We start from the raw sequence: 17,600 nt of genomic DNA, 5'->3' as shown, positions 1-17,600 counted from the left end.
TATATACAATTCATTGGTGAAGCTATCTAGGCTTTTTCTTTGTGGGAATATTTTTAATAACAAATTTAGTTTTTAAATTATTTATAGGGCTATTCAGAGTCTCAATTTCTTTTTATGTCAGTGTGCAGAAAGTAGTTGACATAGCAGGCCTGTGAAAGGCCTCTGAAAGACCTGCTTGTAAGTTTGGCTCTTGACTGATACCTGGAAATTTGGATTTGGGGAAGGTTCCCACCACTTCCTAACAGACAGGAATGGCTCACTGGGCCTAAACTATTAAGTAGTTTACTTTGAACATCTGCTTTCTTTCTGGGAGTCAGGAGTTTTGGCACATGCTAGGCAGAGAGTGACCAGCAACCAAAAAACTTTGGGCACTGAGTCTCTAATGAGCTTTCTGGTAGACAACAATTTACATTTGTGATCACAATTCATTGCTGTGGGAATTAAGCATGTCCTATGTGACTCCACTAGAAGACTCTTGAAAGAGGTTTGTACATGGTTTCCTCCAGACTTCACCTCTTGTGCCTTTTCCCTTTGCTGATTTTGCTTTGTATTCTTTGCGGTTATAAATCTTAGTCAGGAGTACAACTGTATATTGGGTCGTATGAGTCTTCATAGCAAATCACCAAACCTGGGGGTGGACTTGGCGAACTCCAGCACAGTCCATTTTGCTAATTTTTCTCTTTCAAGGAACTTGTTCTTTTCATCTAACTTGTCAATATATTGGTTATTGGCCTTTTTTCTTTTCTAATATAAGCATTTAAAGCTATTAATTTTCCACTAATCACTGCTTTAGCTTCATTCTACAAATTCTGATGTGTTGTGTTTTCATTCTTATTCAGTTGAACATATTTTAAAATTTCTCTTGTGAGCTCTTCCTTGACCCGTGAATATGAGTCTGACCTATAACCATGCTGTTTAGTTTCCAAATATTTGAGAATTTTCCAAATATATTTCTGTTAATGACTTCAAATTTAAGTAAGACTTTTACCATTTTAAATATATTAAGGGGACTTCCCTGGCGGTCCAGCGGTTAAGACTTCACCTTCCAATGCAGAGGGTGCGGGTTCGATCCCTGGTCGGGGAGCTAAGATCCTACATGCCTCGCGGCCAAAAAACCAAAACATAAAACAGAAGCAATATTGTAACAAATTCAATAAAGACTTAAAAAAAAAAAAAAAAGAAAGAAATATATTAAGACTTGTTTTTTTGCCAAGTATATTGTCTATCTTGGCAAATATTTCATGTACCCTTGAAAAGAATGTGTATTCTGTTGTTGATTGGTGGAATGTTTTATAAATGTCGGGTCAGTTTGGTTGATAATGTTGTTCAAGTCTTCTCTATCCTTACTGATTTTTTTGTGTACTTGTTCTATCAATTAGTGGGAAATCTTTAATTATAACTGTGAATTTATATTTCTCTTTTCAGTTCTGTCAGTTTTTGCTTCATGTGTGTTTAAGCCCTGTTATTAGGTGAATACACAGTTATAATTATTATGACTTCCTGATTAATTGACCTTTTTATCATTATGAAATGTCCATCCCTATCCTAGTAATATTATTTTGTCTGATATTAATATAGCTGTTCCATCTTTTATGATTAGTGTTTGTTTTATATACTTTTTTCACCTTGCTTGTGTTTGAGGGGTAGGCCTCACACAGCAAGACATTTTTGAGCTGAGTTGTTAAAAATAACTAAGAATTTTCCAGATAGAGATTTAAATTAGATGGAGTAAAGTGAGCAAAGAATCATAAAAGTGAAATATTGTTATTCAATATGTAAACTAGGTGTTGGTTAGCAAGGCTGCAGTATAGGATGCTAGCAGTGCAGTAAGTAGCAGGATAAGAAGTTGAAAAGATAGGCAGAAGACCGACTGTAGAGGGCTATATAGTCCATTCATAGAAATTTGTTCTTGACACTACCATTTGGGGGCTTTTAAACAAGGAGTAAAGTGCTTAGATTACTTTTTTTGAAACATCATTTTGGTGATGATGTGGGTAGACAGTGGGACAAAACTAAAGGCATGGATTCCAACTTGGAGAATACTGCAGTAGTCCAGTCCAGAGATATTGATTGTCATTTTAATATTCATAGCTATAACATAGCTTGAGAGCTATAAATGACAAGTAATTCTTACAACATCTGATTGATTATAGAAATGAATATAGACTTGCATTCATAAAAAATTGATCAGCATTCATTCACTTTCATACTGAAAATAACTTATTCAATCAGATTATAAATCATGTTTTTAGTTTAAGAAATGTAGACAATATAGACACTTTAAAATAAGAAAGTGAAGATCACCCATAACACCACCATCCAGAAATAGTGATTATTAAAATTATGGTATATGACTTTTTTTCTATGAGAGTTTTCATAGAGTTTTTCTATGCGTGTGTTTGGATAGAAACAGACACACATAGGTATTCATATACATGCACTTTTTAAAAACTAAAATAAATCATACTTTCTCTGATGTTTTATAGACCACTTTTATTTAGAAATTTCTTTTATTGTGGTTAAAAACATATAACATAAAATTTGCCATTTTTAAGTGATTAAACTTAAAATTACAATTCAGTTGTACTAATTATAATTCAGTGGCATTAATTACAACTACAGTGTTTTGCAATCATCACCACTATCTATTTCCAAAACTTGCATCATCCCAGACAGAAATTGTGTAACCATAAATCAGTAACTTCTGATTTTCCCTCTCCCCAGGTAACCTCTAATCTACTTTCTGACTCTATGAATTTGTCTATTCTATATTTTTTATATAAATAGAATTGTACAATATTTGTCCTCTTTGTCTGGCTTATTTCATTTAGATGATGTTTTCAGAGTTCACCAATGTTGTAGCACTTGGTTCCTTTTTATGGCAGAATAATATTCCACTGTATGGATACACCACATTTTGTGTGTCCATTCTTCTATTTTGTTTTTTTTAAAAATAAATTTATTTATTTTATTTATTTATTTTTGGCTGTGTTGGGTCTTCATTGCTACGTGCGGGCTTTCTCTAGTTACGGTGAGCAGGGGCTACTCTTTGTTGCGGTGTGCGGGCTTCTCATTGTGGTGTCTTCTCTTGTTGCGGAGCACAGGCTCTAGGCACGCAGGCTTTAGTAGTTGTGGTGCGCAGGCTCAGTAGTTGTAGCTCGTGGGCTCTAGAGCACAGGCTCAGTAGTTGTGGTGCATGGGCTTAGTTGCTCCGTGGCAGGTGGGATATTCCCGGACCAGGGCTCAAACCCGTGTCCCCTGCATTGGCAGGCAGATTCTTAACCACTGCACCACCAGGGAAGCCCCATTCTTCTGTTGATGGACGCTTGGGCTTTTACCTTTTGGCTGTTGTGCTGTTGTGAACATTGGCATACAACTATCTGTTTGAATCTGCTTTTAATTTTTGGAAGGTATATACTGAGGAGTGGCACCAAGTGATTCCCACCTTCTGGTGTTCATGTTCTTTTGTAATACCCTCCATTGAGTGTGAGTTGGATTTAGTAACTTGCTTCTAGTTAATAGACTATAGCAGAAGTGATGCAATGTTACAATACTTCTGAGATTAAGTTACAAGAAGACTGTGGTTTCTGTGAGAGCGTGGGTGAACACGCTCTCTGTCTCTCAGTCTATGTCTGTCTCTCCGCCTCTCTCTCTCTCTCTTTCTTTCTCTCTGAGCCATGTAAAGAAGTCCCAGCTATCCTGCCAGAGAGGCCACGTAGTGAAGAGGGGCTCTGGAGGTTGAAAGGCCACATAAAAGAGAACTGAGGCACTCCTCCACCCGACAGCCCCCACAGCTGCTAGCCATGGGAGTGAGCCTTCTTAGAAATAGAACCTCCAGCTCCAGTTAAAGTTTCAGACAACAGACAGCTTGACTAGACTGTCATGAGAGACCTGGGTCAGAACCATCAAGCCAAGCCGTTCCTAAGTTCCTGACCCATCAGAACTATGGGATAATAAGTGTTTGCTGTTATAAACTACCAAATTTGAGGTATTTGTTATACAGCGATGGATAACTCTTAAAATGGTTGACCCTGGAACAACTCCGGGGTTAGAAGCACCAACCCTTGGAGCAGTCAAACATCTGTGTATAACTTATAGTTGGCCCTTCATATACACAGTTCCTCCGTATCGATGGTTCAGCATCCACAGATTCAACCAACTGCAGATGTGTAGTGCTGTAGTATTTACTATTGAAGAAAACCTGTGTATAATTGGACCTGTGTGGTTCAAAGCCATGGTTCAAGGGTCAACTCTATAAGTATCCTTCTAGGATTTCACAGTTAATAGGTACTGAAACAGGATTTGAACCTATACTTATCCAACTCCAAAACTCCTGGTAACCACCATACTATTTTTCTCCATCTCCTTTGCAAACTTCTCCTTTGCAAGTTTCCCTTCCCCTGCCTCTCCCTTGGGGATTTTCATTAGCATTTTATTCTTTATTCTCTTTCTTCTTAAAATATACTCTTAATCAGTCTTACCAACTTGTATGTCTTCAGCTGCCCTCTATCTGCCACGGATTTTCAAGTCTACATTTCCAGGTCAATTTTCCCGTATAAGTTCCAGTTCTATACATCTAAATGTTCATTAGACATCTCCCACCTTTTCGTCTTACTAACTCTTCAAACTCAAGAGATTTAAAAAAAAATTTTTTTTATTATTTTTTGGCTGTGTTGGGTCTTCGATGCTGCACACAGGCTTTTCTCTAGTTACATCAAGCAGGGGCTACTCCGCCTTGCAATGTGCAGGCTTCTCATTGTGGTGGCTTCTCTCATTGCAGAGCGTGGGTCCTAGGGGCACGGGCTTCAGTAATTGTGGCACCAGGGCTCAGTAGTTTGTGGCTCACGGGCTCTAGAGCGCAGGCTCAGTAGTTGTGGTGCACAGGCTCAGTTGCTCCGTGGCATGTGGGATCTTCCCGGACCAGGGATCAAACCCGTGTCCCCTGCATTGGCAGACAGATTCTTAACCACTGTGCCTCCAGGGAAGTCCCATCAAGAGATTTAAAATGAACTCGTGATATTTTTCTCTAAACCTCCTACTCCTGTTTTCTAGCTCAGTAAATAACACCCACCAGTCACCTAGGTACCTAATCCAAACTCTGCATATTAGTCTTGACTCTCCTCTCAGTTTTCATAGCCAGTCATTCAACAGTTGATATTAGCTTAATAAATAATTCATGAATCTATTCAGGCTTTTCATCTTTGCTGATATCACCTGGACTACTGTGGCATTCTTATGATGCATCTCTCTGCCTCATGTTGTTTCCCTTTAATTCAGTGTTTTTCAGACTTCTAAGTGCAGCCTATTAGTGGTACATGGAAATCAGTCTGGTGGTTTCGTGACTGGCATTCTTTTAAAAATGAAATAAAATAATGTAATATAGAAAACATTAGAATGTATCTCATTGAGTTGGTGTTACTTGGTATGCTCATTGTGTTGTAAAACGTATTTATTTCTTATTGCAGGTTTTAAACAGTGAAGTCTGGAAAACATTACTCTAATCCATTCTTTATACTGCAGGCAGAATGGTCTTTCCAATCAGCTCATATTAATCACCTTGTCTAAATCCTTCAGTGACTTCTCATTGACTTCCTGGTAGAGTTGGAACTCCTTAGTATGCTATATTGGGCCCTTAACGACCTAGGCCTAGTTCAAGCCTCATTTCTCTCCATTCTTCTCCCAGCATCTAAGCTCAAGCTGAAGTAAATCCCAAGTAGTTCCACGAAGTAAAACTACATGAAAAGACTATAATTTTGTTTGCTTTTAATATCTGTGAATGCCATTTGTTCTCCCTGGAGTGCCTCCTTATCCCCATCTATATTAAAATTGCATGTCATTTCTTTTACTATCTTCCCCAGTGGACCATAAGTTTTTTGAGGATAGGGACTATATTTTGTTCATCATTGTATCCCAAAGCCTAGTGCAGTGCTTCCATGTAATATGTGCTCAGTATTTAGGGGGAATAAAAAGATGTTGAATTGATTCACTATTTTAAAGATACATAAAAATACCAAACACTCAAAACAATTTGCCTGCCATGACTACTTTGCTTTTAATAAATGAGTGGTTCTTAATATGTGGTATTATATAATAATGTGGAATGCATGTTTGAAAACATCTAAGACTCTCCATTTTATTTAAATATGATAGACTATACAAAATGAACTTACAGTGATCTTGTTACAAAGAACAATATATTAAATTTAGTCAAAAAATCATTTGGCTTTCAAATAGAAATTGCTGGATGGTTGAAATGAAATATAGATTCCACTTTCATTAGCAAAGTTTGTTCAAATGTTTTATACTTTTTAACAATCTGTTTTTACATTAAAGGAATCTTTTCCATTTTACACTAGAACCTTCCAGAAGTAAATACTGAAATGTCAGTGGAAAAATCAGAAAACACCATCATACAGAAATATGATTCCAGGCAAGAAGTAAGGGCAGAAAATACTGAGAGTTGTTGTTTAGACACTGAATACAGAGAAAAGGAGGAAAAGAAAGAAGCCCCATTTATAGAAGAAATCATTATAGGTAATGAAGGTAACCTAAGGTTATATTGATATTTTCTAATTTTTATATTGATCATTTTAGGGGAATATCAATTACAGTCTTTGCTTTGAGGACCTAGTAGTATAATTGGAGAAATACTTTTCCATTTGTATGTGTCTTAACAAAAGTACTTGTATGTCTTTTGAGCTATTCTTCAATAAAGTCAATATTTGGGGGAAAAATACATTTTTGCTTTCCCTTCTTACTCATTGGCTTTTTGCATTCTGGTTTCTGCCTTCACTGATTTGCCAAGAATGAGCTACCAATAACCTTTTGATGACCAGACTCCAGAGCACTTTTCTTAGTTCAAATGACCTTTCTGTAACCATTGAAAAATTGACTAATTCGTCCATATTGAAAAAGAGTGGTTTAAAGAAGGTAGTTTGAAGGTTGTTCAAACCTAGGCTGAACAACCACTTGGTGGAGATGTTGTAGAGAGAATGATTGGATTAAAAAGACCCTTCATGCCCTAAATTTGTAGTCCAGATTATTGTAACTATACTGAAAATTTGAAATCTATGGTTAAAACCCAGACGAACAAAATTAATATCTTAAGTAGATATTCTATATATTTTGCCCAAAAGTATTCCAAATTTTAAAAATATTTACAAGGTAGCGAGTAAAAAAGTGATGATTATTAGTCTTGAAGAAACCAGCTAGCAATTTCTGCATCTAGGTAGTAAGAGAAATTACAATATGACCGTTAGAGTAAATTAATTTTTATCTAATCAGCTGTGTGTTTATATGGAATTGTACCATATGCCCAAAAGGAAGCAACAGACTATAGAAATAACCATTTTGTAATGCCCTCAACTTACTTTTTTAAACCAAAAATACTTTCGCTGTTATGAAATAAAAATTTAATGTGACTAGAGCCAAACATTTTAGCATGTTTATTAAAGGGAACTCAATATTTACATAAAATTGGTGTCATTATGTTTGTGTAATAGCTTGCCAGTGAAATATTTAAAGCTAAATATGTTTTTATAAAAATAGTTAACATGCATCTTATAAAAGCAGGCTTTTGTGTATAACCCAAAAATTTACTGTGTTCTCATTATAACAGACTTACAACTTTTTGAAAAAAGCCCCAAGAAGAAAATTAATACTATTGTACCTGAGAATGAAAATCAAAGTGAAATCTCCCTAAGCAAAACCCTCGGCATAGAAAAAGAATTAATTAGTCAAGGACAAACCTTGGATGTTACTGACTTTACAAAAGTGGTTACTACAGAAATACAAGACAAGGTGGACTTGGAAAAAGATAATGGGTGTACAGAATTTAAATCACCAAATATTTCTTTTTTAGTGGCAGATATATCAATAGAAAGAGAAAAGATACATCTAGAAAGAACTGAAGGATTAGATCATCACCATGCAGATGTACACCTGGGGGTTGAAAATAACAGAACATCATTTAACAGTATTTTAGATGAGATGGCTTGCAATACAGATCATAAAAAAGATGTTTCTGAAGATGAACCATTCAAACAACAATTCACATTGCTTCCAGGGACTCAAGAAAATGACACAGAGAAGGAAATTACAAACAGTCACCAAACCAAAGCAGATTTGGATTCATCTCTAGATGTAAAAAGGAATCCTGTCCAGTGTCAGAAATATAGTTTACCGGATTCAAGTAATGTTATGTTAGATGATAAACAATGTAAAGTAAGACAAATACAACTGTTAAATAAAAAAAGTGAATGTAGCATATTGCCATTTAAAGAAATTTCAGATTTTCAGCAAGTTGGTGATGATACTTCAGAGCACCCTGAACTAACTATTCCCTGTGATATAGCAATGAACCACCCCATTTCTTCTGCTATTTTCAGTGACAATTTGAATGTACTTTTAAAGAATTCAGATAAAACTGTTAATATTATGCCTATGTTGGTGACACCCAACTCAAGCCCTGCGAAAAGAACTACATATAGGAAAAATGTGAATGATATGCATAACAGTCAAGTTAAGAACTGTTTGGGGTATCTAGAAAACAATGTGACTGTTTCCCATCTTCAGATTAACAATGAAAATATAGATGCTTCACAAGCCAAAGATATGAAAACTGCTATTCATGTGAAAACTTCCACAGAAATACCGTTTTCCAGTAAAGGGAGTCAGATTGATGAGAATCAGATAACTGAAGTAAAAAAAAATGACCCCTTCCCTAATGAAAGACGGCATACATTGTTAAATAGTACAGAGAAAATAGAGTCATTAAATGACATTGTTTCAGGAAAAATTTACAGTGAAGGACAGCTGGAAGAATCATGTTCACTTCACATAAAGCCATCTGGAGATTTAGTAAACAGAAGTGGAAGGTCAGCCTTTGATCTTTCAACTTCAGATAAAAAAACTGAGAAAACTCTAGTATATGTGAATTTTTTAGACCCCAGTTCCTGGCCAAAAGTAAATCAAATTGAAAGTCAAACAGTGAGCACTTCAACATCTAGCATTCCTTTGTCGCTGAAGAAGAGACCAATAGGTCTATTAGAAAACAAAAAGATGGTTTCGTTGGCACCTTGTAAAAATGTTGGTGTGGATGATGACAGGAAGGATAGTGGACCAGGTAAGAAAATAACGGTTATGTTTTAATTCCTTTAGAATTTGTATTTCTACTTATTATTCTTGGTAAAAAATTTCCAGATTGTTTAAAATGAAAATTTATGTATAGTACTATATATTTTTTTTGCCTAAACCTAAAAGACTCCCTATATGTATTGATATATATGTAAAAGTAGGAAACATTTTATTTAAATGGAAGTGGACTTATTTTCACCTAAATCTGAGCCAGTATTATCAACATGTACAGAGGTCAATTGCATTTTGGAAATTAAAAAAAAAAAAATCCTTTCATTATCAAAGAACTGAAAATAGCAAAAACAACCACAAGTCTGGGTCATTAATTTTAAATTAGGAACATCTACCTAATCCAAGTCTCTTTTTTTACTTTCTAGAGCAAATGCAGTGAAGTTGTTGATACGGCTTCTGCCAGTGTTATGTTTACTCCTTTTCTTTCTATACTAAAAAAACACAAAAAACAAAAAACATACAAAAAAAAAACAAACTTCCTTCTCTCAGAACTATGTTTTAGTTTCTCTCCTATGTTGTCACTTTCTTCTCCCAATTTTTTCCCTCTTTCCTTAATTTTTCTATTTTTATCTGTCCCTTCACCAGCACCACAAATCTAGCTTTGTTCTTTTATTTTGCAAGTAATAGTGAGGTGTAACATTAATACCTTTCATATCATTGATATTTATCATTGTTTGAAACACTTTAAATTGAATCCCTTAAAAATTATATGCCTGTATTAATACATTCAAATATTAAATACTTCAGATAGTAGAGACTGCTTTACTCTTTCAAACCACCACATGAAATAACAATGTGCAAGTTTTGCTTTAAAAATCCTCCAGGAAAAGGGAGCTCTCTTGCACTGTTGGTGGGAGTGTAAATTGATACAGCCACTATGGAGAACAGTATGGCGGTTCCTTAAAAAACTAAAAATAGAACTACCATACGACCCAGCAGTCCCACTACTGGGCATATACCCTGAGAAAACCATAATTCAAAAAGAGTCATGTACCACAATGTTCATTGCAGCACTATTTACAATAGCCAGGACATGGAAGCAACCTAAGTGTCCATCCACAGATGAATGGATAAAGAAGATGTGGCACAAATATACAATGGAATATTACTCATCCATAAAAAGAAACGAAATTGTTATTTGTAGTGAGGTGGATGGACCTAGAGTCGGTCATACAGAGTGAAGTAAGTCAGAAAGAGAAAAACAAATACCATATGCTAACACATATATATGGAATCTAAAAAAAAAAAACAAAAGTTCTGAAGAACCTAGGGGCAGGACAGGAATAAAGATGCAGACGTAGATAATGGACTTAAGGACATGGGGAGGGGTAAGGGTAAGCTGGGACGAAGTGAGAGCGTGGCATGGACATATATACACTACCAAATGTAAAACAGATAGCTAGTGGGAAGCAGCTGCATAGCATAGGAAGATCAGCTCGGTGCTTTGTGTCCACCTAGAGGGGTGGGATAGGGAGGGTGGGAGGGAGACATAAGAGGGAGGGGATATGGGGATATATGTATACGTATAGCAGATACACTTTGTTAAACAGCAGCAACTAACACAACAATGTAAAGCAATTATACTCCAATAAAAATGTTAAAAAAAAAAAACCAAAGTGTAGGAAACTTGGGAAGTTATAACAAAAGAATCTTAAATGGATTGCAGTGTTCCAAAAACTTAGATCATTCTTAAAATAATCAGAAACAAAAGATTATAAAACAATTTTTTTTAATCCTCCAGAATTAAAAAAAAAAATTAGGGAGAGAGGTAAATGGATGAAATACGTGACTTAATATTGAAGTACTGAAGGTGGGTGATGAGTACATTGACGTTCATACTCTTCACTTTTGTGTATTTGAAAATTTTAATATTGAAGATATTTTAACATAGAGATATACTACATAACATATATAGGTGCTGTATAAATGTTACTTAAAAATAACTATTGTTTAAGAAGTATGATCATGATAAAAATATGCTTATTTTGCTAATAGCAATCTCAAAGTTGTCGAGGTTGTCGAAGACAGTCTTAGATTTTACGGGAACTTTGCCTGTTTAACAATATGCGTTTAGACCCAGTGAAGAAATATGGATTACAAGGAAAGCTTTGCATGGCCTTCTGACTTAACAGGCTTCTTTTAAAAAGGAAATTGAGAAAATTTTAAAAAGAAAATGTGGGAATTAAAAGCAAAATAAGTATATCTTGTTTACTGGCATGAATGGAGAAGTAATATAGGGGGAAATAGAAAACACCAAAACACTGTAAAATCTCACTTCACAAACTGTAATTTTCCTAATATAATAAAATGTATTAAAGTTCAGATTCCATTAATTTTGTGTGTCAAATGCTGCGGTTAGTTTAATGCTGTTAGTCAATGGACTGGTCTAACATTTACCGTTTTCTCACAAGTCCTTTCTTCTAAATTAAATCTCAATGATATAAATTAGGCTGGAAGGAGAGATGACTAAAATTCTATAGAAATTCAACTTGTAAAATACTCAAACTTATAAAAGATACTCCTAAATATCTTTTAACCTCACAAGACATGTTTCTCTAAATCATTGTTATCTATTTATTAAAGCCCAATGACTCCCTACTAGACAGCCCTTTGTTGGATTTTTTATGATGGCCAATTTCTTTTTAAATATATTTTACAAATCTTTCAGTTGGTTCAGACTTTTCCCTTTGAATTGGTAAGATGTTCACTATATAAATATATGTGCAGGCAGTGCAGTAACCAGGGGAATAAGGGTAACATTTTAAGGTATGTTATATTGCTTTAGAAGATATTTATACCATGTCACTAATTTTAATGTGAAATCAGCAGGTTTTAGAAAGTAGCAATAAAAAAATTGTTTTCTGAAATGAAATGCCTAATGTAAGAGCAAAGTCTATGGAAACAGGTGTTCAAAGTGAGAAGAAAATAGAAATTGTTACTTTTTAAATACAAAGCATAGGATCAGAGAAAAACAAGTTTAGTCACTAAAATGAGTGCCTGGAGAATAAAACTCAGTTGTCATTTCCTCTTTGTCAACCAGATACTACCAGCATTAACAGAGTTGCTGACATTTTGAATAACTCGAGTATCCATCCAGATCCCAGGGGAGAGCCCAGTGAAGAGAGGAATGCAATTGCAAAGACTTTTTGTGATTCTTCTTTTCCCACAGAACATGTAAGTCAATTAAAAATATTGCGGAGCAGACCTTAGTGAGCTAATTCTACAGATATGTGTAGAACTGTGTGCATCTGGATGCTTTAAGACCTAACTGATCTTCAAAATAATATCAAGAGGGCAACATGGCACCATTTTTCACAATTAAGTTTGATGGAAAACAGCAGGAAAAAGTCACAGTGTATAAATCAAATAGATATAATCCAGCCTGTTTTGGGAAGGAGAGTGTGAGGTAGTGTATTACGTACTTATATTTTTTAGTCACCTAAGTTTAGGAATAGTGGCATTTGAGCATTTATTTATTTAAACTATTAAAAAAAATAGTTCACTCATTTGAGCATTTAAAATTTTAATAAAAGATGCCTTAAATAATCTAATCAATAGAGTTCAGTTGTTTTTAATAGTGCTTAAGTTAATTTATATTATTTTGGGAAACTGACTATTGCAAAGGAAGAATTTGTCTATTTTATATTATTTCAATTAAAACACAGTATGTGAAAGGATCAAATATTCATAAATATATCAAGTATGGATATAAATATTAAGCAAAGTATTTGTAGAGATTACATGGCTCCAAGAGTCCATTTGTCATATGAAAAGTAACTGACAGGTTTTTTTGGGGGGAAAATTTGTAAGTTTTTTAACTTAGTGTGTAAAACTTTAGTGCAAAAAAGGCTGTATTAAAAAAAAAAAAGGCTGTATTGTTCAAAGTCTAAAAAACAATTACAGGTATAACTGCTAAAAGGTAACCTAAAAAGGTTAGGAAAAATGACCAAAAAAAACAACTGCATAGTCACTGTATATTTTAAATTTTAGAGATGCACATTAAACAACTTTTCCTTTAGCACATCTAAAGTGAAAATTATAATACTAACACAGCCTTAACAAGTAATAGGTTCTAACAGTACATTTAATTTCCATTTTTAAATTGGAGAAACCTCAAGATAGCATAACTCTCCCTTTGGGAAAGTTGAAACTAAAATCAGGATCTACCTTTTCCACCTTTGCATAATTGAGCTCAAAAACAAATCGTTTCAGCTTGATGTTCAAGTGTACAATCTTTAAACTATGGTAACTAAAGCGCAGTGGGCCAGGCACTGGGAAATCTAAGTTCTGACCTTGGCTAATTGGATAAGTCATAGAATCAAAGCAAAAGCAAAAATAAGCTTGAGTATCAAAGTTAGACACCCATTCTAATTGGGCTGAATACTTAATACTTCTAATTGTCCTGTTTTCAAACAGTTTAAGGGTATGATGGAACACTTCACATCTCCCTTTCAAGCCCATTTTTATAATAAACCCAATAGGGAAGTTCTTTGTATCTGATTCCTAATGCCTCTTCTGTTAATTAATGTTGTTAAGAATTTATATTTATAGAATTTAAAACTTTTTCGAAGAAATATTCCCACAACAGTCCTACATCTTTAAAAACAGATGAGGAGGCAGTGACACAAATGTGAAGTAATTTTCCAAAGTCATTAGGAACACAGTCTGCAGTGGACTTTGACTAGGTATCTTGGCTCTTAGTTGCATGCTACATAACCTTCTCAATTTTCATAATATAAAAAATTTCTTCTCAAAATACTGGTGCATGTAAAACACTAAATGTCTGTTTAGCTAAGTGATTGTCACTAGGCATCAAGCACTATGCTATGTATCATTGTCCCAGCTGAACCTTGATTACCAATTAACATCTAATGTGGGACAAATTTAAAAGCAGATCAACTCTTGCCTAGTCTACTGAAAATGCTTTGATCCCTGGATTAAACCAGGCCAATCTAGTCTCTTTATGATGCCTGTTTACTTGCTTACGTACACTTTTCTAAATCAGGGGCTGTTGAATGACAGCTGGCAGGCCAAACGCAGCCTACTGCTTTGCTTTAGTAAAATTTTACTAGAGCGCAGCCACACCCATTCCTTTGCCTGTAGTTCTGTGGCTGCTTTTGTATTGCAATGACAGAATCAAGCAGTTGTGAGGAGACCACTTGGCCCACAAAGCCAAAAATATTTACTCTGGCTCTGTACAGAAAAAGTTTGCCAACTCCTGTTCCAAATGAAAAGTGAATTTTATGAAGACTTATAGCCAGAAAGGGAATATAAGTTCTTTACATTTTTCAACATATTTTTATGCATACTGTCCACATCAATCCTGTAAAATTCTGGGTAGTTATCATGAGCTAATCCACTTTTCCCCTACAGATCCAGAGCAACATGAAGAGTGTTTTTTATTCTTAGAGCGGGGGTTAGGTTGGTAGCCTGCTGCAATCTTGATTATACCCAGGAATGAGGATGGGAGAGGGGCCAGAGTAAGCAAAGAAAGCCACTTATTTTACACAGCCAATGATATTAGGTTCATTTAAGTTAAATTTTAAAATGCAACCGCAGGCTTAAATAAAGAGGACTAGTACCAGGGTAGGGGAAGTTCTAGGCCAGAGTAGATCTTTTGAGTCAGGCAGAAAGAGGTTAGGAGGCAAGTGACTTTTATGAGAAGGAAAGGAAGGAGCAAAGATATGTGGGAGCATCCCTGTAACTAGAATTACTTCTGCAGGCTGCAAAACCTAAATTAAGCTAAAATAGGACAAGTTTTGTTAAGTGTAAACTTTAAAATTACATCTTGTTTCTCTGTACAGCCAATCCTTCCTGCCCCTCCCACCAAGTAGGTAAAGGGAAACAAACTAAAGCAGATATGTATAAATGTCTCCTTCCTTTTTCAAGATTAAAAGTCAAAGAATCACGATTTTGGAAAATTGGGTAATTTGTACTTGATATCAAATGCACCAGAACGCTTCTAGCATTTTGTTGGCAAAACAGGACCATTATGTCATACAGATCATCAATCATTTTACTCCAAAATCAGTAGCAACCTACATTTAGATTTGGTCTCTTTCTCTGTAACTATTCTCAGTATTGCATGAAACTGACACACTGCCCAGGGCGCTTAGGAAGCTGGTTCTCAGTGTTGCACGGATGACTAACACTCATTTTGACCCTGTGAACTACATGAAGTACGCTGAACACACATGCCAGACGTTATGAGAAATATACATTTATGCGCATTTTTATCCATTATCAGTTACTCTTTACAGTAACAGCGTTTTGTAACTAAAAGAAGCTGATGAGAAAACTGAGGCCCACAAAAGTTAAACGACTGAAGGTCTCTTGGTGGTCCTGTGCTGATGATACTTTTATTTTCATCTGTTATTTCATAGGAACATAGGCAATCAGACGAATATGAACCCAGCATTACCCTAAGGATCAGAAGCTAAGACTCTGAGGGGACTGGTGGCTGACTAGAATTCTCAGGAACCAAATAGAGCAATCCGAAAGTTCCCTTTAGGGAACTGAGGTTAAATGTAAACAGTTAAACTCATTTTAAAAATTATTACTATATAATCTCACTTTGAAAACACAATGTTACAAATATGCCATTTTTATCAGATTGGAAAAGATTTTAATGTAAGGCAGTACTCAAAGATCTTCACAAAGATTTATGAACAAATGACATTCATTATAGCCTAATTTATAACAGTAAATGTTTTCCAACAACTTAAATGTCCAACAATATATTAAATTATGGAACATGGAATATGATGGAGCCATGCTCTTTCTAGAGGGAAATGTTAAAAATGTTTTTAACCCAACATAGAAAATGACATAAATATGTTACAAACTTTTTTAAAGTGTATATACAGAGGAGTCCTGAATATTTACATCAAAATGTTTGATGGTGGCTGGAATTTTGGGAAATTTTAATCTAATTCTCATCCTATTCCATACCTCTAAAATATATTCCCTTTCAACAGAGGATTTTATCTGAGAATCTGAGAAGACCATAAAAGATTTTTTTCAAGAAATTACATTTATTTTTTATAGGGATAAATTGGAAACAAATGTTAACAATAGCACAGTTAAATGATCACACATCCATAAGAAGTATTTTGCAGCCACTGATATTTGCTTATGAGAAATTTTAATGACCTAGGAAACGACTCACAGAGGGAAAAACCAAGATATAAAATTCTATAGAATGGTCAAATATGCTAATAGAAAGACTAATAGCAAACAATACCAAAATGTTGACAGATCTCTCTGGATAGTGGATTACTAGTGATTTTTAGTTTCTTTACACTTTTCTCTATTTTCTAAATTTCCAGTAATTATTTTATAATCAAAGAAACCTTAAAATGGAAAACTTATTTAACATGGTATTAGAAGTACGACCCAATGTGGTGCCTTGGAAACATGCCAGCCTCCAAATACCTCACTGCTCTTTCCTGTTTCTCCAACAATGGTGCTCTGAAGCCTAAGAGGAAACATGAAGTAAACGGCAGTTTTTATATGGCAGTTTACTTCCGTTAGCATTTTAAATTTTCCCCTGGCTTTGATAAAGTTACGAAACATAGACATGTTTGGGAAGGGAAGGGGAGTAGAGGACAAAACAGATTTTTATCTGCAGTGTTTTAAATATGTTTTCTTTCAATGTAAGCTTAAGACCTTTAAGGAAACGTTTGTGGTATTCCTGGAATACATTAGGGATCTTGAAGAGCTACTACATAAGCCTAGAGATTCACATTTTATAGTTTTTTGATGCCAAAATTACTAAGGTAGTTGTTGAAAATTAGCCAAGAAAACGGTGGCTTTTATCACATACTCATAATTGCAGAGGCTTAAGGATTTTCTTGAAACTTGATGATTGTTTAGAAAATGAGTAAAAATTTCAGTGGTAAAACAAGTTTGGTATTTCCTAGGTGAAAACAAAGCCTCTGAAATCAACTCTGCCACAAAGCCATTTTCAGGCAATCAAGATTAAAACCACTACTGGTTTGGCTGCGTCTTCTACTGGTGAAGATGACTGGCAGAGCTTGGTGACAAATCAAATAAATGAAATTGAAAAGTTTCTAAGCTCCGAAAATGACAACCAACCTAAAAAAAGAAAAGCAGAAGAGATGGTAGGAAAAACTGATTAAAATTACGTTGATAAATGCTTTCGGTGGTGAACTGACTTGATTGAAATATTGATGTGGTTTAGACTAGAACACGACTGTTACATCTAAAACTTTATAGCTGTAGTCAGTTTTCCAACTTTTTCTGTGATGAAATTGTATTACTGTTAACGTATTCTCTCAGTAAATGCTTCATTTAAGATAGCTAAGATTGCAAGGTTTGATGTTAGCATTCAGTTTCCCTCAATTAAATGTCTTTCCTCCATATACTCCTTCATCAAAGCTCTTGCTGCACACCCCAAAACCCTTCCTTACAGAATACAACTTATGTGTTAT

General features: G+C 34.9%; 1 protein-coding gene across 1 annotated transcript in view; it reads left to right on the top strand.

The window, feature by feature from the left end:
- CCDC73 (coiled-coil domain containing 73) overlaps positions 1–17,559 on the top strand; it is a 118,604-nt gene extending 101,045 nt beyond the window's left edge. The window contains exons 15-18 of the mRNA XM_036860112.1: positions 6,357–6,534; positions 7,619–9,124; positions 12,188–12,321; positions 17,070–17,559. Coding sequence (XP_036716007.1) covers positions 6,357–6,534; positions 7,619–9,124; positions 12,188–12,321; positions 17,070–17,288 — 2,037 coding nt within the window. The 3' untranslated portion in view covers positions 17,289–17,559. The remainder of the gene's footprint in view (positions 1–6,356; positions 6,535–7,618; positions 9,125–12,187; positions 12,322–17,069) is intronic.
- The last annotated feature ends 41 nt before the right edge of the window (positions 17,560–17,600 follow it).

This window comes from Balaenoptera musculus, chromosome 8, assembly GCF_009873245.2.
Source record: "Balaenoptera musculus isolate JJ_BM4_2016_0621 chromosome 8, mBalMus1.pri.v3, whole genome shotgun sequence".
NCBI classification, from domain to species: Eukaryota; Metazoa; Chordata; class Mammalia; order Artiodactyla; family Balaenopteridae; genus Balaenoptera; species Balaenoptera musculus.
This window is presented reverse-complemented; position numbering and strand designations above follow the sequence as displayed.